Below are 17,590 nucleotides of genomic sequence, written 5' to 3'. Positions count from 1 at the left end.
TCGATTCTGGTCAAGGGCACAGGCCCGGTTTGTGGGCTTGATCCCCAGTAGGGGGCGTGCATGAGGCAGCCTATAAATGATTCTCTCATCATTGATGTTTCTCTCTCTCTCCATTCCTCTCTGAAATAAATAAAAATATATTAAAAATAATAATAATAATAGAACATTTAAAAAAAATACTTGCTGACAATAGAAACTGGGTGTTTTATTAATTTACGTCCCACCCACCAAAATGCCCCACAGCAAAAAATCCCAGCTGCCAATCATCGAGCCATCCCTGTGTTCTCACGATTTCTCCCTGAAGCCGAGGCTAAGGTGGTTCTCACAGAGGATCGAGCCTGGGGCTGCAGAGACGGGGGGGGGGGGGGGAGGGGGGGGTACAGGCTGCACGTGCACAGCAGGTCCCTCCTCGGGCACGCGCATAAGCTGGCCCGCTGTGAAACACCAGCTTTGCGCGGGAGCCTGCGTTTCAGGGACCTAGTCCAGAACCGCTTTTCTTTGTTTAAAAATTATTTTTATTGATTTCAGAGAGGAAGGGAGAGGAAGAGATAGAAACATCAATGACGAGAGAGAAGAATTGATTGGTTCCTCCTGCACGCCCCCAACTAGGGATTGAGCCTGCAACCCAGGCATGTGTCCTTGACGGGAATCGAACCCGGGACCCTTCAGTCTGCAGGCAGACACTCTATCCCAATGGTTCTCAACCTTTCTAATGCCGCAACCCTTTAATACAGCTCCTCATGTTGTGGTGACCCCCAACCATAAAATTATTTTCGTTGCTACTTCATAACTGTAATTTTGCTACTGTTATGAATCGTAATGTAAATATCTGTGTTTTCCGGTGGTCTTAGGCTCTACAGCAGCGCCCACAGGTTGAGACCTGCTAGCGGGTGAACGCAGAGGAAACGATGGCTCCAGTCAGGCAGCGGAGGGCGGAAGTAAAAGCCGAAATGACCTGCGGTAGGTATTTTAGCCAATTCTCATGGCACTGGAATCGGTTACTGAGCACACGCCGTGGGCGGTGGAGTCCACGCTGCGCCCTGCATGCGGCACCAGCCCTGCCCACATGAGGAGACCGAGGCGTGGAGGAAGGCGCTCAGCTAACAAATGAAAGGATGTAAACCCCGGCTGGCCCATGTCTGGTTAATATTCTCGGAATTTCCTGCTCCGTGTAGGTAACAACGTATCAAATTGTCATGTGTGGGTAACAATGTATCAAATTGTCATGTGTAGGTAACAACGTATCAAACTGTCATGTGTAGGTAACAACGTATCAAATTGTCATGTGTAGGTAACAATGTATCAAATTGTCACTGCAGCGCAGAGGGGACCTGGCCCTGCCCGAGGGATGTCCGAGTCGTGCAAGGTGGCCACATGCAGGGAAGTAGAGAGGCGGCCTCCAGGAGGGCTCCAGGCAGCGAGGTCTCCGCATCGGCCTCAAAGGGCTCTGACCACGCTGTGTCACACGGAGCAGCGCGGCCGGAAAGAAGCTTCGTGAGCCAAAGGTGAGACCAAATCGGGGATCCGTGTGCGACTCCTTCAGGGCACTCTGCTGCGTCCTGAGACACAGAGCCTGAGGGCTGGGACCCGGGGCGGGACACGCAGGAACCGTCCCGGAGGCCGATCCCATGACAGGGCCTCTGGGGCTGGAGAGGCCTGAGAGAGATTTTCCTTCGGTCCGGCCAGGCCAGTGGGGACAGAGCAGGATGGCCACCAAATGTCCCTCAGCTCAACCTGAACCTTCCGGGCCTGGTGCGTGGCAAGGCTCGGTACTGTTCCTTTAACGGAATTTGATACATTGTTACCTTTCGAAAGAAGCATTTATGCTGCTCAAGAATGGTCCACCAAGACCCCTCTACTCATCACTTTTAATAAATTTCCATCGAAAGTTGAAAGTTCAGTAAACTAATAACGAAGTGCCATTAAAAGAAATACAGACTAACAATGACTGAGTCACAAGCGCCTGGATATCTGAGTTAGCAGGACAGCTACGCTCAGAACACAAGTGCAGTCGGACACAAGTGCATGTGTCCTTGACGGGAATCGAACCCAGGACCCTTCAGTGTGCAGGCAGACACTCTATCCACTGAGCCAAAGCGGCCGGGGCAAGAATGCTCCGTGCAGGTAACAATGTATCAAATTGTCATGTGTGGGTAACACTGTATTAAATTGTCATGTGTGTAACAATGTATCAAATTGTCATGTGTGGGTAACAATGTATCAAATTGTCATGTGTGTAACAATGTATCAAATCGTCATGTGTAGGTGACAATGTATCAGATTGTCGTGTGTGGGTAACACTGTATCAAATTGTTGTGTGTGATGAGGTTCTACAAAAGGACAGGAGACAGCAAAGAAGTCCACTGCGTGCCGGCCGGTGCGGCTGGCGAGTAAATCATGGGGGACGACACGGAGCAGGAAAAGGCCAGCCCCGAGATCGTTAACCACGTGGGGAGCTGTTGAAGATGCTATGCTGCCCTCACACAGCCGCACAAAGGAACGGGACAGAAAACGCTCTACACAGCGAGACTCTGATTTAGCAAAAGACGCAGGTTACATGGGAGGGCCCGGCCGGCGGCTCAGTGGTTGAGCGCTGACCTATGAACCAGGAGGTCACAGTTCATTCCCAGTCAGGGCACATGGCCAGGTTGTGGGCTGGATCCCCACTAGGGGGCGTGCAGGAGGCAGCCGATCCATGACTCTCTCTCATCATTGATGCTTCTCTCTCTCTCTCCCTCTCCCTTCCTCTCTGACATCAATAAAAACACGTATTTTAAAGAAAGTAAACCAGGAGGTCCTCAGTGAGTGGCAGACAGCTGGTTGGTTCCTATTTTTTCCTTTTTCTCTCCCTACAGTGTCTGCATTTCTCTAGGAACACATGTATTTCCAAGTCCACGGGGGAGGGGCGTGGCCACCAAGCCCACTAGGCGGTGCAGGTCAGGGCCCGGCCTGCGCTCCCAGCCTCCTCTGGGTTGGCTGCTGCCTCTCAGGGACGTTCCCACAGAACAACCCTGGCCACCAACTTCTCTTTTGGGGCGAGGCGCCAAGGAGCCAGATGGTCCAGGCAAGCGGCCAACTGAGGAAGGAACCAGCGGGGCCCCACGGTGGCCCCTGCTTACGCTGCACCCTACAGAACGCGCCTCTCCGGGCCCTGGGGAACCAGTGAGACCGCAGGGGCCGGCCCATCCTCAGAGGACACCGCTTCCTGTCGCGTTTCCCTGGAATTTCCCCGTCTCGAGGGAAATCGCGGGAGGAAGGGGAATTGGGAGCCAGGTCAGCATGGCCATTGTGCCTCCGGCCGTGCCATCCCGGGGGCTTGGGGCCTCGGGGGCTCTCTGGCCTCCCGCCGGGTCAGTCCCACGTCCTCACCGCCTTCAGAGGACGCCCGCAGGCCCACCCCTGCCGGGCCGGCCCCTCCCGCCGCTGCCCACTGCCCCGCACGGAGCACGCCAGCTCTCAGCCGGCAGCCTGGCCCTGGAGACACGTCTCCCCAGTAGGCCCGACGCTCGGGCACACTTCCTGTGACGTCAGAAGGCAGCCGAGGATCAGGCCGAGTCAAAACCACCCTTGAAAATACCCAAAAAACCCTGGCGAGTCATTCTCAGGCACCAGAAATTCTGTATAAGATGAAGTTTGGCCCGGCCAGGTGTCTGTGGCTGAGCATCAGCTCACGAACCAGGAGGTCGCGGGTTCGATGCTTGGTTGGAGACTCCCTCCCCAGTAGGGGGCGGGGCGTGCAGGAGGCAGCCAATTGATGACTCTCATCACTGATGTTTCTAGCTCTCTCTCCCTCTCCCTTCCTCTCTCTGAAGTCAATAAATAAATATATATTTTTTAAAATACAACAAAAAAACCCTGAAGTTTGATGAACCGACTGCAGCAATGAGTACAGGTAACTTCTGTCGGCAGAGGTGGGCGTTCGATTTGTTTCCAGGTTAACCACAAACCCCCAACGGGGACGGGGCTGCGTGGCTAATTCCGAGGTGCCCCGCCTGCCTGGAGGAACCGTCCTGCTCTCCGGGGTTAGCCTCTCAGGCCTCAACGTGTGAAACGTCCTTGTTGCCAGCAGAATGAAAGGAGTCAGCTGTCAGCTCAGCCCACGGTTAAAGGCAAGTGCAGGGGGGCTGCGTGAACCTCAGCTTCCCCCACTATCAGCTCTTCTCGGCCTCACCTTTGCGAAGGTGCAAGGCCTGGAACGATCTCCTGCCTTCGTCCTCCCACAGCAGCCTCGTACCCAGCACCGCAGAGCCACCTCGACCATCGTTTACATGCCCACCGCCTTCCCCCGTCGGCCCCCGGGCACCCACAGCTCTGCCTAGACTTTCAGTCCTGAGGCCCACATGTCCCTGACCTTCACGATCTGCTTCCGTGTCTGCTGCTGGGCACGAGCTCTGGGGCCCTGTCCGGGCATGGCTCCCCCGTGCCAGCACGGAGCGGGGCACCGGCAGACCCCGCGGGGGCAGCGGCAGGAAGCAGTGAGTGCCAGTGCAGACAGAAGCTCAGAGCAGACCCAGGCTGTGTGCTTGGTCTCACTTGTCTTTTTCTTTATTTTTTTAATTAATATATTTTTATTGATTTCAGAGAGAAAGGAAGAGGGAGAGAGAGAGAAACACCAATGATGAGAGGGAATCATGGATGGGCTGCCTCCTGCACGCCCCACACTAGGGATGGAGCCCACAACCCGGGCCTGGCCCCTGACCGGGAATCGAACCGTGACCTCCTGGTTCCTAGGTCGACGTTCAACCGCTGAGCCAGGCCGGCCGGGCGATCCTACTTGTCTTTGCCCCCAGCACACGTCCCCTTCCTGGGCCAGGGAGGCCCAACCTGGGGGTCCCCGGAGCCCCACCCCACGTGGCCGGGGACAGGTGTGTAAAGCAGCTGGAGACTGAGACTGGTACCGCCCCGCAGAGCCCTCCAGGCTTCGGAGATAACACTCATTGTTTCTATCTTTATCGCTGCGAGGAGGAGGAGGAGGAGCGTGTGTAAGAAAAGTAAAAACAATGGGGCTATGTTTAGCGCTGTTTCCCCCTTCGCTCAGGGGACAGAGAGACCTGCTGGTCGGGTCACCAGACAAAGGAAGCAGGAACAGAAGGTGGTTTTCAGCGGCAAAGCGCCCGAGCTGCGGCCTGACGTCACACTGTGCAGAGGAACTGGGCGGCTCGGGGAGGGGACACCGGACGCCCCGCCCCGCCCTCCGTGTCACTTCTGCACAAACAACCACGTCACTCTCCAGCAGCGACCAAGGGTCCACTGGCCGGGGGCACGGGGCGGGCGCAGGGAGCGGCCAGGCGCTAAGCTCAGCTCCGAGTCCCTCGCTCTGGGCCCGGGTTCCTCACCTGCGGACTGAGGTGACAGCTCGGGTGGGAGCTCAGGGCCTGCGAGGGCGCCGCCCCGAGGCCTGCCCTGGGGACCGTCTCTGTGGGCTGTGGCTGCGACGGAGCCTGTATGCCCCACCCGCGATCCTCAGCGTGGTTCCGGGCCCCCGGTGGGAGCGTATTTGGGGTGTTTGTTAGAATGCAGAGCCCTAGCTCAGTCCCTGACTTGCAAACGAGCTCTGGGGTGGGACCCTGCATTTCAGTTCGTTGCCCCAGGCGTTTTCCTACCTCCACCTGGCAGCCCGGCCACAGGCAGCGCCGCCCCCAGGAGGCGTCGGGGTGGATGGCCGGTCCCTGCGCAGCCGGATGCTGAACCCACTGCCCGTCGTCCGTGCTGCTGGCTGTTGGGCCGACAGCAAAGCAGAACCGGGAGGAAAACCACCCCACTTCCACCCCAGAGTCCCTTTCACAGCGGCGGGGGGGAGGGGGGGCCCCCAGTGGCACAGGTGTTCTGGGTGGGGAGCCCACAGTCTGTGAGGAGGGAAGGACTGCCGCCTCCCAGCCTCCCCCCCCCCAACCCCCCGAGACACCTGTGGCTTCTCAGGGAGGTTTCTGACAACACGCTCGGCAGATGTCAGCAGATGTGGGCTCCGGGGGGCACGTGGCCTGGGAGGTTGGGCACCCCCAGTTCCGTGCTATCCCCACCCTTTTAAGCCCCAGGAGCATCGAAAGTGTCTCTGTTTCCCCGCCGAGCCCATCTTTGGGGGGCTGAGATGCTACACAGGAGTGTGTGGGAGCCGTGTACTCACCGGCCCTGCCTACAGACGGGGGGTGGGGAGGACAGGGGGGGACTGGACAAACACACAGAAAGCACAGGCGCCATCCGGCTCCCCCACGGGTACACGGACCAGGTGGCCTCCAAGGGGCCGTCCGATGCGGGGGCCCCGAGACTGAGCTGGGGTTTCTGGGAAGCTCCCACGAGCCTGGGGGCACACCAGCAGCCTCTGCCCACGCCCCCCCCCCCAGCACACAGGGGCAAGAAGTTGGGCCCCCACCGCACTCACAGGGCTCGGTCCTGAGGGCCCTGACGGAGGGCGAGGCCTCGGGGTGCAGAGATCAAGAGCTCGAAGGAGGAAACGCGCAGAGCATCGCACGCAGCCTGTAACACCTGTAACCCCGAACGTGCAGGTTTCCATCGCCCTGCCCTGGCCAGGACTTCCGGGGCCCAGGTTCTCGGGGACAGCGGCCTCCGAGGTTCCCGGGCAGAGGACACACGGCCCCATCTCTGTGCCCCTCTCAGACGCCGCCCAGGCCACACCCACAGCAGTACCGGCTGCGAGAGAAGGTGAAGCGCCTGACGCCCAGCAACGATGCGCAGCCTCCGAGGCGAGGCGGGCGGGGCCTCCCGCACCCCCAGGCGCTGACTCATCCGCGGAGTTCACACCTGGGGCTGCGGTGGCTGAGCGGGGCTGGCAGCTCTCGGGCTGCGGGAACACACCCTATGCTGGCTCTGAGGGTAGAAGCTCACAACCTGCCAGTTATAACCCAGGAGGCCCGGCCGGCGTGGCTCAGCTGTGGAGCATCGACCCATGAACCAGAGGTCACGGTTCGATTCCCGGTCAGGGCACAGGCCCGGGTTGTAGACTCAGTCCCCAGTGTGGGCAGGCAGGAGGCAGCCGATCAATGGTTCTCTCTCACCATTGATGTTTCTCTGTTTCTCTCTCTCTCTCTCTCTCCCCGCCCCCCTTCCTCTCTGAAATCATTAAAAAAAAATTTTTTTTAAAGCTACCACCTCTCTTGCCGAAACCGGTTTGGCTCAGTGGATGGAGCGTCGGCCTGCGGACTGAAAGGTCCCAGGTTCGATTCCGGTCAAGGGCATGTACCTTGGTTGCAGGCACATCCCCAGTGGGGGGTGTGCAGGAGGCAGCTGATCGATGTTTCTCTCTCATCGATGTTTCTAGCTCTCTGACCCTCTCCCTTCCTCTCGGTAAAAAGTCAATACAATATGTTAAAAAAAGAAAAGAAAAAAAAAGCTACCACCTCTCAAAGAGGAATCTTTCTGTCCCGCACGGTTCCACACAGCCGCTGGTTCCCCGCAGACACCACTCCCGCGTGGCCCTGGGAGCCCCGCTTCATGCAGGGGGAGACGTCAGCAGCCACGTAGGTAAACGCGGCCCGACGGGCTTATAATTAAAATGCCGACAAACCGGACCGGGCGGCGCGGCGGGGCTGCTGTAATATTTCACGATTCCTTTTCTGCATAATGTATGATCCCTCTGCTGCGCGGCCTCCGTGTCCTCCGCCTGGGAAGTGATTTACATTCATAAATAATTTATTGCCGTAACTCCTAAAGTAATTATGGGTTTCCATCCGTTTTTTCTTCTTTAGCACACGAATGGGTTTGCTCTGTCCACAGACTCACGTTTACACGACTCTTCCCAGCGGCCGTTTCTGCGACCACGGGGAGTGCGTTCGCGTTCCCACGGACATCGGATTCCCAGGTCTTCTCCTCGCCCGAGGGCTGAAGCGAATGGACCGTGTAGTGTCCATTGTCCCTGCAACTCAGACCTCCTTTAACGGGTGCAGGTGGCCGGGGGGCGGGAGGGCAGCCTGCTCTCACCCCCACTTGCTATTTCACCAAAAAAGATTCAACTAGTACAGGCTGGCCTGTGTCATGTGACCTGGGTCAAGGTGAAGAAGCACCTCCCACTGGGAGTGATGGAGGGGAGGGAGCCGAGCACCAGGGTCGGGCAGCCCCGCCCTCCCAGCACGGGGGGTTCTCGGCACAGCCGCTCCCACTAGAAACGCGGGCGGCTGCAGGCTGGTCCCCCTGCCGGCCAGGCCACACCCAGGAAGCGGCCGCCGGACCAAGGTTTCCTGTCTCAAAAACACACAAACCGGCCATGCGGCGGCTCTTGCCCACGAAGGTCTGCAGAGGAAGCCCGGCCTGCACAGGTGTGCTGAGGGTGGGCCGGGAGGTAACCACGGAAACCAAGAGGCACAGGTGGGCTCTGCTGGAGGCAGCCCGCGGGGACAGGTCCGGCCTCCCGCCCGGCCTCCCACCCACACCTCGCCCAGCTCTGCGCCCTCCTCCCTGTGGGAAAGCACAGACCACTTCTCTGGATCAAGTTCCCAAAATGTGGAGGGCAGGCGGCGGGCACAGAGGTGGGGGGGCCTGCGCTCCAGCTCCTGGGACGGAGAATGGAGTGTTTACAGAGACGGGGTGAGCACTGGACTGTGTGCGGGCGGCATTTCTGTCTGTCTGTCTGTTTTATGCTAATCCTCACCCGAGGGTATATTTCCAATGACTTTAGAGAGCGTGGAAGGGAGGGGGAGAGACAGAGAGAGAGAAACATGGATGTGAGAGAGACACATCGATGGGTTGCCTCCTGCACGAGCCCGGACCAGGGGCAGGGACCGAGCCTGCAACCGAGGTACATGCCCTTGACGGGAATCGAACCCGGGACCCTTCCGTCCACGAGGCGACACTCTATACACTGAGCCACACCGGCCAGGGCAGTGAGGCGTTTGTACATTTCATCTGAGTGGGTGCCGAGGAGGCTGAGCTACTGGAAAGGGCCGCTTTGAAAGAGGAAGCGAACAGGCCGAGGCCCTCGCCGCCCAAAGGCGCTCGCCGGGTTTTCTGAGGAACGTCAGCGAGGCCCCTGCGCGGGGCCGCGGGGAACGACAGAGTGGCGGGGCCCAGCTGCCAGCTCTCCCGGGAGACCCCACGGACCAGGCCCAGACCACGAGCCCTTTATCTCCAGGAGACAGGCAGGGGTTGGTGATTATAAAAATGTGGCATTTTATCTGCTGAGCATTGTCAGGCTCTGGAAGGGCCCAAAACCCGCTGGAACAGTCTGGCCGGACCCCCAGAAAGGAGGCACGCCCAGATGAAATCTCGCTGCCTGGGATGCCCTCCCGGCGCCCAGCCGGGGCGAAGCCACGCCTCCATCCGGCGGAAATGGGCAGAGCGGTCACCGGAGCTGCAGCAGCGCAGGCACGGCCTGGGACAGCCTCGGCCAGTGCGGGGAAGGCAGGAGGCGGGAGGGGCTGAGCCGGCACCTCGGTGGCTCCGGGCTCCGATTCCTGCAAACACCGCCATCAGCAAGATGAGGAGACCGAGGCTGGGCACTGGTCCACAGCTCTGAGGGCCGACGGCTCTCCCTGCACCAGCACCCGCATGTCAGTTACTCAGGGAGCACCTGGGAACAGGCCGCCCAGAGGGCTCAGCTGTGCAGCGTGCAGTGTGCGGTCCGGTGGGCCGGGGCTTGTTGGGTCAGGAGGGCTGAGCAGCAGGCAGATAAGCACGTGGGGGAGAGAGACGCCGAGGAGAAGGACCAGGCCCTCCGCCTGCAGGCGGGGCCTGGTGTGGGCTGCAGAGCAGGAGCAAGGCAGGACCCCTGAGGGCAGACCCCCAGCCTCTCTGCCTGGGGCCCGGGCCGGGGAGCGGCCTCTGTAGGAAGCACGCCGCAGGCTCCCAGGCGCAGCCCGGCGCGCATCCGGAAGGATCCGTCTCTCCATCTCACTGTCCCAGGGCCTCTGCCTGGCTCCCTGGGCCTGAGGGTCTTCCCCCCCAGCGACTGCCTCACCTACACTCGCTCCCCAAGGAACCCAAAGGGGTGCCCCTGTTTGGACTGGCCTGGCCTGCAGGGAACAGGATACCTGCCTTAGTCTGCGCCCTCTTTCTCACCTGTCAATTACAGTGCCCGCCTGCGCCAGTCTCCTCACAACGTTATCTCACACAGCCTCCCAGCAAGCCCACCAGGCAGGTGCCATCAGAGTAGCCATTTAAAACATTTTCTTGTTGTTAATCCTCACCCAAAGATATTTTCCCATCGACTTTTAGAGAGCGTGGGAGAGAGGGGGAGAGACGGAGAGAGAAACATCGATGTGAGAGAGGCACATGGATTGGTTACCTCCCGCACGCACCCCGACCAGGGCCAGGGATCGAGCCTGCAACCTAGGTACATGCCTTTGACCAGAATGGAACCCAGGACCCTCAGTGTGCCGGCCGATGCTTAGGGCCACAGTAGCCACTTTACTATGAGGAAACTGAGGCTGAGAAAGCTGAGCAGTTCAGGGCAACTACCTGGGCCCCCCACTGCCCATGACAAACCCGCGGGAGCCCCACCCCGCGATGGCGCACGCGGCTCTAAGGCCCGGGAAGCCGAGGCAGGGCCGGCCGTGAGAGGAGGGCTGACCCCCCACCACCCGGGGTCCTAGTCCAGCCGGTTCGGAGCTGAAGCCCAGGCCGGGCCGAGGGGCCGGGCGCCCGGGGGCCTCCCTCCAGCCGTGCACAGGACGGCGGCTCAGCGGTCGCTCGGCGGGGAGTGTGGCCGGATGAGCGGGCTCTGGGCCATGTGGCCGGGCCGCTGCGGTTTGTAACCACCTGGGAGGTTCACGGGGGCCGTGGGGGGACGGGCCTCAGAAGGGTGTTGGGGGTGAGCCAGGCCAGGCGATCCCCGCTGCCACTTCCTCTGCTGGCCAACGCCCGCCGCGGCTCTCCCTCCGCTGCGGCCTGTGACTGAGAAGGAGGCAACTCCTTCGCCCCCGACCCGGCCCGCTCTGCCCACGGGGCCGGGGGCACCTCGCGAGGCCAGGTCTCCCCCCAGTGGATGCAGCCCCTGACGCTGCTGCAGTCTCGGAGGCCCTGGGGGACGAGCGTGGCCCCAGCACCCAGCACCCCGCAGCCCCTCCGGGAGTGGGTCTCACGGACACGGACACGGACACGGACACGGCGCAGGGAGGCTGAGGAAGGGCCCGCGTCGCCCTCCTGGGAGCCTGGTGCCGCCTCGGCGCCTTGGAGAAGCTCAAGGCCAAGTGTCCCCGAAGGAGGAGCTGCGGGGACAGACGGGAAGGAGACCGGCGACGCTCCGAGCAGGAGGGATCCACACAGTCGACCGTCACCTTCCCAGCCCCCTTTCTTTCTCCCTGTGTAACCCCCACCCGAGGATGTTTTCTCTACTGATTCTTAGAGAGAGCAGACAGGAGGAGGGGAGAGAGAGAGAACCGAGACGAAGCTGTGGCCCTTCGGAGCGCAGGCCGACACTCTAACCGCTAACCACACCGGCCAGGGCCCTCCCGGCCCCTTTTGAAGAACAGTCATTCACGCTCCCGACGCAGCTTCGACGCCCGGTCACTGTTACACCAGCCACCCAACACCCTGCGCCACCGGCCAGGAGACTGCGCCGCTGGGCGCGTCCGGCCCGCGAGCGATGCAGCGGTTCACGCTGCTGGTGACCCCGACGAATGAGAAAAGCATCAGGCTTGCCTTCTGTACGTAGTTTTACGTACCCCTGTGCTCACCATGGGCTTGGCTAGGAAAACAGTGCAAAGAACAGAGAAGTGCCCCGACGTGGCGTTCTCCCGGGCAGGGGCTGGGCTTGACACCGCGGTGCGTTTTCTGAGGCAAACACGGGCGGCTACTGCGATCCTCAGACCGACAGTCAGTGCTGTTTGCAGCCGGAACTGCGCCTGGGAGCCACACTCCCGCCCCGGCCCAGCAGCCCCGCACCACAGGGACCCAAATCGCCAGGACACAGAGAGCCCCTGCAGCCGCCTGGGCCTGTCCGGCCCTCGGGCCGCCCCGGAGGACGCAGGCCCCGTGGGAGGGCGGGAAGGGCGGCCGCCACTCGTTACTCACCCATCACTCCACGGGAGAAAAGGGTCGGTCCGTGGCTCATCTTCTTGGGCGGGCGCTGCAAACAACCAGAAAAGCATTCACTCTCCGGGCCACAGAAGCAGGTCCGCACACGAGCCTGCGCGGCGGCTGCCTGAGCCGACGCCGGGGGAGCGCGGGGCAGCGCAAGGAGAGAGACGCCTTCACCGAGACGACGCCTGCCCATCCTGCGGCCGAGCTCTCCGTCCGAAGTCTCCAGTGGGTCCTGGAGTCTGGGCCTCCAACACCCACGAGCAGGCCCGTGACCTCTGACCCTGGGCTTCTCCGTGGAGGGATGCGGAGGGGTGAGGGAGGACGGGTGATGTGCGCAGGTGACGGGGTCGGGGTGAACCGCAGGCTGGGAGCGGAGGGGACCTCACGGGGGCAGGAGGACCCCGAGGGAAGGGCCGAGACCCTGTGCCGCCCCGGGCAGCCCCTCGACACCGAGACGGAGGCTCGAAGGTTGTCGTTGCTCGAAACGTACAACGCACAGCGGTGGCGCCACGTCCCGCGGTGGCTCCCTTCCCACTGGGGGCTTCCACCTCTCCCCTCCCCCGGCCGGGGCAGCACGCCAGGGCCGGTGAGAACAGGCCAGGGGGCCCAGCAGAGCCCCCTGAGCTTGGGCCATCCGGGGCTCCCTGTGCCAGGGGCCCAGTCAAGAGGCCTGTCGTGGCCTCCGGGGGGGAGGCGCCGTGTGGCCCCAGGAAGAAGTACTGCACAGACCGCCACCCCCTCATCCAGCCCCTCCACCAACCTGCACCAGCGACTGCCCGCAGGCGGCGGGGGCTGATGGCGCAGCGGAGAGAGGGTCCCAGCCCGGGAGGCGCTGGTCACCGAGGCCCTGACTTCCGAGGGGAGCCCAGGCCCTGGCTCTTTAAGGCCGGGGAGGATGAGGGTGGGGCCAACGAGGAACACCTGGCCCACCCAGATAAGAGGGGTGGCGAGCGCAGGGCACCAGTCCCCACCCTGCCCCAGCGCCCGGTGCAGGGACCTTTGCCCTCAGTCAGATATGTGGCCAGGGGCGCAGAGGGGCGGCCGGCCGCCTTGGCTCCCAGGAAGCTCACATTTCGTGGACGTCACAGTCACGTAGACAAACCATGACCCCACAGGCAGTGGGACTGGAGGAGAGGGACCCACCCTGAGGGTGCTGGGGAGCAGGGCTGGCTTTTGGGGGGAAACTGGGAACTTGGTGCTAAGGGACCAGAGGAGCTTAAGAGGGAAAAAGGGGGTGCAGTCCTCCAGCACCCACTCCTCTGCAGGAAGCAATTCTTACGTCATCAGGACAGCCGCCCTCCTGGACTCCAGTGCACAGCCACCCGGGACCACAGCCACCCGGGAACACAGCCACCCAGTGCACAGCCATCCGGGACCACAGCCACCCGCCCCTGCTCGGTGGGTGGGAGGCAAACCCCCCAGGCGAGGAGCCCACAGAAGCCCAAGCGGGACGGGCGGGGACGCAGGAGAGAGAGAAGCCGGGGGCGGCCTGCGGGCTGTGTGGATGCAGGGCCGGCTGCGTGGATGCAGGGCCGCTGCGGGGGACGAGGGGCCAGAGACAAGAGCAAGAAGCAAACAGTGAACCGACCCGCTGTCCCGTCGCTGCTGCGGGTTCCGGGCAGAGGGGCACCTCGGCGCCCTCCCAGGGAATGTGGGCACATGGTGGGCACCAGCGCGGCAAGGGGCTGTGCCCACAGAGGAAGCCCTGGGCCGCAGGGGGCTCCCTGGCTGCCTCCACTCATTCCCTCAGCGAGGATGTACTGGGGACCTGCCTCCCAGCTTGGAGGACACACACCTGGAATGTGAGTGCCCCTCACTCCACTCCTCACAACCCCCCCCCTGCTCCACGCCCCCCACCCCCACTGCGAGACTGAGCCAGCCTCCTAACGGGCCCCCTCTGTGCCCTGGGCCCGCTCTCCATTCTCCCCCAGCCCACACTGTTCCTCCCAACGACTTCCCACAGCAACCGGAATAAAACCCAGGCTGCCCGCCCCGTCCCCCAGGCCCATGAGCAAGCCCGGCCCTCAGCCCCATAGCTCCATCCGTCCCCCGCACGCAGCTCCGCAGGACGGCCAGCTCGCTGCCACCCCAAGGCCCTGTGGGGGGGCCGCATGATGGGGTCCGGGCCTTCGCATCCTGTGGCCTCTTCAGGGCCTTCCCTGCCCACCTGGCTGCAGGGCGCCCTCCCCACCACGCGTGCCTCGCTCGGCCTCGCTCGGGGTCTGGGCACCTAACCAGTTCATTGGTTTCTGTGCTGACCCTGCCCCCGCCCCCCACCCCCACCCCCCGACCTGAGCTCCTTGAGGCTGCTGCCTTGCCCAGGGCATTCCAGCTCACAGCAGGCTCCCCGGGGCTCCCGCTGTCCGCCCACGGACTCGGGCCAATGGAAACGGCTCTCCCTGGGCGGCCGCTCCAATCTGGGCTCAGGCCGGGACCCCGGTGGGGAAGGGGGAGAGCACCAGGTGTCGGAAGCCGCCCATTGTCCCACTGGCAGGGAGGTGGACAGAGAGGTGGACAGGGAACCCGGAAGGCTGGTCCACCTTGAGCTCTGAAAGGTCAGAGCCAACCACCCGCCGGTGGACACAATGGTCGCTAAAGCAACCTTTAATCTTGTGTGAATCCTTGCTGATGGGCCGTTACTGGAATTGCCTGCCTGGAGCTTCGGGTGGATCCCATGGTCTTAATAGAAGGGATCGCTAGGCCGGAGCGGGGTGAAGTCCTTCCCCTTGAGCTGGGCTCCCGCCTGGCCCCCAATACTCCCAAGTTAATATTTTCTAGCCTCTTTCATTGGTGTGCGGCCTCCTCCAGAGCCCGAACCCTGAACCTGAACCCTGAACCACGCGGGACGTGAAAGGGGTCACTACAACCAGGCGGGCGGGGCGGGGCGGGGCGGGGCGGGGCGGCCTCAGGCGGCCAGGTCCTCCCGGGCCCTCCGACTCGGCCAAGGGCCCGGTGGGCCGCGATGGCTAACACGGAGATCTACAACTCGAAGGCACCCCTTCGCCAGGTCCCTGTCCTAGGGGAGCCCCCCCGGCCCCCTCGTCGAGCACGTGGAACTGACGGAGTGCAACCCTGCTTCTTCCGCGAGAAGCACCCCGACTCTGCACCAGGCTCCTCCCTCCCTCGCTGCCTAGATCGAGGTGGGACTGGGCCTCCACCTCCCTGGCATGGGGTGGGCACAGGACACGGGGTGGCTGAGCAGACACTCCTGGCCCGAGGCTCTGACCCCCCCGCCCCCGGGAACCCTGAGCCTGCCAGGAGCACCTGCCTGCCCTCTCTGGGGCGTCGTTCACCCGCTCCTGCCAGTCCTACCTCCTCCCAGCGCTCCAGGGACGTCCCCGGACCGTCTGGCACTGACCCCCGAGGAGCCTGGCCGGACGCGTGCGGAGCTTCAGGGGCCGATGCACAAGCCTCGGCTCAGCTACTGAGGATCTGCTAAGAGTGACGTGTGAGCAGAACCACGAGGGGAGGTTTCTGAGTCAAACCTGCTTCACCAAAATGACGTTTACAGAGCAGCGTGTTTTTTTGTGGGTTTTCTTTTTAAATATACTTTTATTGATTTCAGAGAGGGAGAGAGAGAAACATCAATGATGAGAATCACTGATTGGCTGCCTCCTGCACGCCCCCTACTGTGGATGGAGCCCACAACCCGGGCCTGTGCCTGACCAGGACCCTCAACCACTGAGCCAGGCCGGCCGGGCGAGTTTTTATTTCTCGAGATATGTTTTGTTGTTTGCTTTTTTACGAATGGCAGTTTTATCCTCTTTCTTCTCCTCCTTCACTGCAAGAGGGTCCATTCAGTCAAACTGGTGTGTGTGTACAGAATGCCCATCGAGGTAACGATGGAGAAGTGCTGACTGACGGGACAGTGGCCGTTTTAAGGCCAAACTCAGGCGTGACAGAGTCCGCGGCTAATCCTCGCCCTGGGCGCTGGGCCTGCTGCTGGGGCAGCGAAAGGGAAATAAGGAACCGGGGCCCCATCGTGCTTCCTGCGCCCCGTCTGAGGCTGGGCCACGGTGGACAGGCCGGCCAGAGCACCACCCCCCACAGCCTTCTAGGGAGCGGGCCCAGGCACCCGGCCTCGGGCCGGTGTCCCGGGACCCAGCACTGAGGTTCCCCTGGCCCCAGGCTGCCCAGTGCGGCCTGACTCACAGCGTCGCCGTGTAAGATAAATTCCCGTGGTGTGTGCCAGCTACAGCCGGCCTGTCTCACCCTCCGCACCCTGCACCCACTGGGGGAGGATGAGCCGGTCGCTGTGAGCTGAGGGCTCACCACGGAGTCTCCCAGGACGCTGGGTGTGCGCGCAGGTGCACAAGGCGCCAGGCCTGGCTGGTGCCGGCAGGGCCTGGTCTCTGTGAGGCTCCTTAGCTCACGAGAGAAGGTTCTGGAATCAGAGCCTCCATGGGAAAGGCAAAAGCTGCAAATCCAATGGAGGCTTCGGGGCCCCGACTCCGATGGAGACACAATCCGCTCTCTCCTGGGCGACGAGCTCGGACAGGACATGGCAGCGCTCCCTCTGCCCGTGGCCCCGCTCCTCCCGACTTCCTCCCGCAGGTCCTCACGGGGCGACCGTGGCCCCGCTTCCTCCTCCCGGGCGGAGAGCAGAGGGGGCGCCGGCCCAGGAGAAAGGAGAAGCTGGGGAAGGAGACGCGGCCCGGCCCGTGGAGATGCAGCAGGGCCTGGCGCCCAGGCCGGGGGAGCTCGGGCGTCTTTGCCTGCCCGGGGCGGGGGGGGGGGCGCGGGGGGGAGGGGGGAAGGCATCGGACTGCCTCGGACCCTGCACGTCCGAGTTCATGCTTCAGGGATCCCGGCGGGGCTGTGAGCCCGATGCCAGCTCCGGTCACCGGGAGAAAACGACCCTCAGAGCCCAGGCCGCTGGGTGCCAGGCCTGACGAGGCCACGGATTCTCCCGACTGAGCAAGGGGCTCAGCTTTGACATCGCAGTGTGGCCGCTGCGGGAAGGCCAGGAGGCTGGGGAGGGCCGGCCGGGCGGGCCGGTGTCACTCTGGAGGGAGAGCACCCGTGGGGGCGGGCGGGGGCGCGGGCAGGAGCTGGGGGAGCTGTCCCCGAGGTCAGCCGCCGGGCGGCCCGCCAGCAGCGCTGACGTGAGAGCAGGAGGAGGCAGAGCCGGCCGCAGGCAGAGGGAAGCGGCGTGCAGTGGGGGAAAGGGGAACCGAGCCGGCGGCTGCCCGTTGTGCAAGCCGAGGGGCCGGCACAGCGGCCGGGCCGCTCCTCGGGACCGGCGGCGTTTCCGCGCTCCTTCCTCTCCCGGGAGCGGGCAGTCCCGTGGTCACCAGCCTTCCTTTTCAGAACAAGGAGAATAAGAACGTGGAGCGGCTCCGGGGAGGGCCGGGAGGGGCTGGCCAGGCCCGAGCGTGGGTCGCCCGCAGGCCTCTCCTCAGCCAGCACTTCCAGGGCCCCAGGTGACTCCCCTGAGTTTATTTTTATTATTTGTTTACTCTTCCCCCAGGACATTTTGATATTTTTCCCATTGATTTCAGGAGGGGAAGGGAGGGAGGGGGTGGGGAGAGACACATCCATTGGTTGCCTCCCACACGCATCCCTACTGGGGCTGGGGAACTTGCAACAGAGGTACGTGCCTTGACAGGGAATCAAACCC

At 62.6% G+C, this 17,590-nt stretch overlaps 1 protein-coding gene and 1 long non-coding RNA gene across 2 annotated transcripts in view; one reads left to right on the top strand and one right to left on the bottom strand.

Annotated features, from left to right (window-relative positions):
* FAM53B (family with sequence similarity 53 member B) overlaps positions 1-17,590 on the bottom strand; it is a 50,716-nt gene that overhangs the window by 30,146 nt on the left and 2,980 nt on the right. The window contains exon 2 of the mRNA XM_079793212.1: positions 11,962-12,016. Coding sequence (XP_079649338.1) covers positions 11,962-12,016 — 55 coding nt within the window. The remainder of the gene's footprint in view (positions 1-11,961; positions 12,017-17,590) is intronic.
* Positions 781-3,833, top strand: LOC307112635. The gene is made up of 2 exons (XR_013814730.1): positions 781-2,209; positions 2,266-3,833. It is a non-coding gene; the product is annotated as an uncharacterized lncRNA (long non-coding RNA).

Source organism: Cnephaeus nilssonii (assembly GCF_951640355.1).
Source record: "Cnephaeus nilssonii genome assembly, chromosome: 16".
Lineage (NCBI taxonomy): Eukaryota > Metazoa > Chordata > Mammalia > Chiroptera > Vespertilionidae > Cnephaeus > Cnephaeus nilssonii.
This window is presented reverse-complemented; position numbering and strand designations above follow the sequence as displayed.